Here is a 5,627-nt window from a genome sequence, read left to right as displayed (position 1 = left end):
CTACAGCACACCCATGTTGCGCAGCCACAGGTTATGTTGACTGAAGGAGTGGGGGCACCATGGTGAATGTCGAAATGAGACACGCTTTTGTTTTTATTTAGGCCAGGCCCCCAGCCCCCCCCCCCCCCGCTAAAAGCCTTGGCACACTCGGGGGACAGCATTTCCAGGCATTAGGTGCCCATAGCCGTCCTTAACGCCTTCGATTCGCTCAGAACATTCAGTCAGCCTTTCCGGGCACCTAATGCAGGAAGGGATTAAATAAGACTTCAGCACACACTGCTTTAAAGATGTATTAAGTGTACATCCGTTTAAGACTGTGGCTTTCTGATGAGACTTCTGTGGCGTCGAGGATTTTATGTGCAACATTTATAGGAGGGTAGGACGATAAAAGCCTAACAGCCACAGCCGAGCTCATCTCCAGAAAATGACCACAAATCTTGTTTCAGCATAATATGTCACAGATCAAATATCGTCCTGTAGTGACAGCAGCAGTAGATGCTTCTTCCATATTCTCTTTGAGAATGGAAGCATGGGGGGGCAGGGGGAGTCTTGCTGTGCCACGCTCCAGAAATGTTAAGACCGTCCGATGGCCATGTGCAAGGACAGTGGCTGCTGCTGGTGAAACTCTGTGCTCGCGACAGTGACGCTAGTTCTGGTCTTTGTCAAATCTAGGAAAGTGTACCCCCTGGAAGGTACACAGACACTTCGAAAGATGCAATGGCTTTGCTAGTAGGAAAACAAAGTGCGTTCAGGTCGGCGAGCGAGGCTTGCACCGCTTTCCGTGAAAAGTGGGCGATGGGCAAGCAGAGCCGTAAATATGCAGTCTCAGCATTCGGAAAGTCAGCCGTGAATGTTGGGGATGTTGAGGTACATCGTGGGTTTCAATGATTCATGCGCTATACACACACGAATACACCATCCACGAGCTGCTTCTAAATTCGTTCTAAGTAATCACTTGAGCTAGGCGGGCAAGATGATGTCAGACACTACGCGCATTGTAGGGAACGAAACGTGCTCAAAGTCACGTGAAGAAGAGTTAGGTGGGCGTTGCTATGGTCCGTTTCTCGAATGGGAACAAGACACTACAGGGGTACGGTGCACATCATCCTATAGGATGGGGAAGCGCCTGCGTGGGTCCGCCCACGCTTCCGATAATGAAGAAGAAGAAGAAGAAGAAGACACTACAGTGACTGTGCCTCAGTAAGGGTATTAAGGAAATCAAGTCCGTCGTCTATGTCTGGACCCATTGGTTGGTTGGTTCCCGATTTCTATTCGCTCTCAAGCACTTGTCCTGCTTCTGTGTCCGGTCTCGTTGGTTGCTACTTCCGCTCCAGCCTGAATCTTTAATTGCATTGAACTAAGCAAGTTAGCTTCGTTCTTTTTGGCTAGTCTTTCTCGCTTGTGGCTGAGTTCAGATACCTGCCGTTTGTGCTGTGAGACATTGGAAGCGACGAGCGCCAACCTCCAAAATTAGGAAACGCCCTGTTGCGTTTCATTTGATACCTTTCCTGAGACCCTGACTTGTTGCACCCTGTGCCTGCAAAATCGTGGGCGCTCACTTCAAACATGGGTGCAGTCACGGATGATGAAGTTATACGCAAGCGGCTTTTGATCGACGGCGACGGTGCTGGAGATGACCGTCGAATCAACTTGTTGGTGAAGTCCTTCGTGAAGTGGTGCCGCTCAGAGCCCGATGAGGGGGACGCTCAGTACCAGCTCATGCTCTCTATGCTTTCCCAATGCGAGTTCTCTATGGGGAAGGCACTGCTGGTGTATGACATGAATCTCCGCGAAATGACGAACTACAAGCAAATGTACACCGACATCGAGTGCAGCATCGCTGCAGCCCACGAAAAGATTGCAGACTACAAGAAGCAAATACTGCAGGCCAAGCGAATCCGCCGAAACCGCCAGGAGTACGACGTCCTGGCCAAGGTGATCCAGAAGCACCCCGATCGCCACGCGACACTGAGGCAGCTCGATGCGCTGGGCGAGGAGCTGCAGCGACTGAACGACACCAAGGCCTTCGCGGAAGACAAGCTGGAGCTGAAACGCAAACAGTTCCATGTCCTCCTCAGCACCATCCACGAGCTTCAACAGACCCTGGAGAACGACGAGAAGCTTGCCGAGGAATCCAGAGAGGCACGCATGGAAGCGGAGAGCAAAGCGTAGTTGTAAATCACTTCCGTTCCCTAATCTGGCTCTGTGGACAGACCTTCAACCTTAGGGGCGAGCTACTGGTCCCATTGGAGGGGACGAGGCTCACCGTGGACCCAAGAGGATAGACTATATGCAATCGCAGGGGACATCCATGGCTTTGAAGCGCAAAAGGGATCTGGTATCTTTCAACCATGCAGAGTGTATTGCTTCAGGAGGGAGACCGTGGATGACGAGAAAATGCTCCAGAATTATTATTATAAGTCCCTTACGCAGAATTTGATATCGTGTGCTTCTATCGGAGCACTTAAGGCATCCCTTCAAGCAAGAGATGTCACCATTATGCAACTGTGTGTGGCCCCTGGAAGCGAAGGCCTTTTGTTTCAGAAGTACCCGTTCATTCGCCAGTCAGGCTTTGTAGACAAAAGGCCTCTGTTTACAGCAGCCTCGCCTTTTCAGCCTTAATGGTGATGCTCTCCCCTCCCCAGGCATGATGCCCTGGCGAGGGGCAACACCACCGTTAAGGCATGTGCTGATCTCTACAAAAGGGTGCCTGTATCTCATTGAGCCGCGGCTTGGCAATGTGGTGTTACCTGACGAGGCAGCAGGCGCACCCTCCCAGCTCATTTTAAGGCACTGACCTAAGGAGTCATTGGCCCTTAGTTATTGGACTTTACGCTCATTGGGGAACAGTTATTTTTTTTTATCATAGAGGTGCATTTCTCACATCAGTGGGACAACCCTGACTTGAATTGGGAAGGAGATGCTATGAAAAGATTGATAATGGCATAATGTTTTTGTTTTAAATCAACCTTTCAATATATTTTCATTAAAATGTGAGTTTTTTAATTGGAGGGCTTTATTTTTTCCTTTTTTTGTGATCACTCCTTGTACTTATGTGTCATGTGTCTAATGAACGTGGTAGACATGTGTGTACCTCTGTCTCACTTCTTGTATATCGTCTATGTGTGCAAGAGTTGCAAGACAATGTCTTGAATACATGTAGCTGTTCGGCTAGGGCTTTTGTATAATTTCAGGTTGTAAGGTTGCCAGCAATCAATGTCAAAATAGAGATGCTCTTCCCCCACCAGGGACGACTTCATATACCTCCTGACCATCAGAGGTTAGCTACATTAGCATTTGGCAACCTGACTGTTTATGAATTTGTAAACCCTTGTGTGTTTTGTTAATTTCCTTGTTTGTTTGGCTCTCTTCGCCACAATTTATTTCTGCCTATTGTTTGTCCTAACTTTAAAAATACATTTATTTTCAATAGTGCGTTTTGGGTTTTCTTTGTCCTTTTCTTGCCGTTCTGAGGCTATGTAGGGCAGCAAAGAGGAGTTTTGCGTCTCTGCTTTGATTTCCTTTCCTCTCGAAAGAACACACTGTTCATAGGGCGACAGATATTGCCCACCCAGCCAACACAAATCCACAAGACGCCTGTATGTTTTGGTCACTTTGTTCGAGTGAGTGCATATCTCTATTGCCTTTTTATTGCTCTCTTCAAAAGTCAACTTTGGGTAGATTTCAACGTATTAATTGAAACCAAAATAATGTGCAGTTGACGTTACATTTCACTGTTTTGAAAATGATGCATCCAGCGCATTCAAAAAGTTGTCCTCCATAATGAAAAAGAAAAATCTTTTTATAATGCACCCTTTTTTCCTCTGAAGTTCCTCCAATTCATAGAACTCGATATATGCAAGTGACCAACAAATACATCGGTCAGTGGCTTTGTGTTGAGTCAACCGGGGTGGGGAATATTTCTGTTGCATGTCCCTTTTGAACTATTTATCAATGGGTGACACCTGGTACACCTCCCTTAGCAAAAATGAGCAACATTTATGTGTACCAGTGAAATAAGACATTAGCGATAGTCTTTAAAATGTAAAGGTTTGCTGCTTGAATGGACACTGATTTGAAAAAGTGTTTCTTGCCTAGCAGTCCCACACATGTCTTTGGTGATTTTAAGAGTCAAGGAGATGATTACTGCTGTACACTCTCTCAATTACACCCATTGCACTTTTGCAGTGAAGAGAGAAAAGAGGTTGCAAAGGGCACTGATGGCAAGAGAGGATTGCAGGGCAAGCTGTTCTTTCATTAAACAGGGTACTTTAAATAGCTAACTTGGCTACACAAGTGTCAATTTACTTATCAAACCTACAGAATTGCATAGCTAATTGCTATGCAACACTGCTTATTTTTTGCTTTGGCACTAAAGAGGAACAAAGACAGCTTGAAATTCTAGTTGTCTTGTTACCTACACGTTTCAGCCCTTTTATCTGAATAAGTTTGTTCCAACTTTTCTGACAGGAAATAGAAGGGCTTTCTTCAGGATGGCGTTTCTTGTATATGCAATGAAAATTGATACAAGGACGACACACTATAATAAAAAATGAACACTCCATTTCTTATTGCCTTGTTCTTTAAACGCAGATGTACTATAATAAAAAAAAATGAACACTCAAACATTTATTGTTGAGTGTTCATTTTTATTATAGTGTCGTTCTGAAAACAGCAAAGGTTTTTCAAAGCCGATGTGCTATAGAATCGTAAACTGACCCCAAGACAATCTTTTTATATGTCATGTTCTCTGAATGAATTCTGGTATGGACTAATTGTTTTTGTGATGTGACTTTGCAAACACTACGAATACGTTTATAATAGGCTCTGGACTACATAATGCTGAATCTAATGAAGCATTTGAAGAGTGGTACTGCTAATAGGTGTGAGGTTTAGGGGGGGACCATTTGTCTCTGTTGATAGTATAGCCTCCTTCCCCCCCCATTACAACTAGTCCCCCGAAAACAAGATATTTGGAAGTATCCATTATTAACACATGTTCCCTTCACCTACTTGTTTTTTTTTTTTTGTTTAAAAAAAAAAAATTCTGGCAAGCTCGACGCAAAGTCTGATCTGGATTTCTCCTTCATTGTGCATTTTAAAATGTTCTGGTTCTTATCAGCTATTTAACAGAATGTAAGATTGCACAAGAAACAATCTGCAAGTGCACTGCAGAAACGTGTTGTTCTTGTAACACTAAACGTATAACGTGTGCCATGTTAATGAAACTGTGCCCTGCATTGTCATGGCATATTGCACCAGGACAATTATTTTCCCTGGTGGTAGTGGCGTACAAAATAACTGATATAGGCCAGTGTATTTTAAATGGGACTATTTTATGACTTGTCAAAATGCCCAAATGTATGGTTTAGAAAAGCAGCTAGGGTTTTTGTACGGTCAGTCGTATCTCCTGCTAGTGGTGGCTTGTTATGCCTGGATCACATGTTGCTGCTGCTTGTTCTGGGTCAGTGTCATCACATAAGTGACTGGAAGGTTGATGGCGGGTCACTGTCTGGTACTTCACAGGCTTGCCACTTAACTGGGGAATTAGGCCATGGGCAAAGTAATTTGTATGGCAGACTTCCACGTGTGACTGACTGACCCAACTCTGCTGTTCAGAATAACGT

General features: G+C 44.9%; 1 protein-coding gene across 1 annotated transcript; it reads left to right on the top strand.

Annotated features, from left to right (window-relative positions):
- The first annotated feature begins 1,096 nt into the window (after positions 1 to 1,096).
- On the top strand, positions 1,097 to 3,435 carry LOC138526870 (THO complex subunit 7 homolog). The gene has a single exon (XM_069637639.1). The coding sequence runs from the start codon at positions 1,567 to 1,569 to the stop codon at positions 2,170 to 2,172; it is 606 nt and encodes a 201-aa protein (XP_069493740.1). The 5' UTR covers positions 1,097 to 1,566; the 3' UTR covers positions 2,173 to 3,435.
- The last annotated feature ends 2,192 nt before the right edge of the window (positions 3,436 to 5,627 follow it).

The sequence above is a fragment of the Ambystoma mexicanum genome, chromosome 1q, assembly GCF_040938575.1.
Source record: "Ambystoma mexicanum isolate Mex_15411 chromosome 1q, UKY_AmexF1_1, whole genome shotgun sequence".
Taxonomy (NCBI): domain Eukaryota; kingdom Metazoa; phylum Chordata; class Amphibia; order Caudata; family Ambystomatidae; genus Ambystoma; species Ambystoma mexicanum.
This window is presented reverse-complemented; position numbering and strand designations above follow the sequence as displayed.

What these genes read in the sequence shown, in the direction of transcription:
- LOC138526870 (XM_069637639.1), top strand. Translation starts at nt 1,567, where the DNA reads ATGGGTGCAGTCACGGATGATGAAGTTATACGCAAGCGGCTTTTGATC.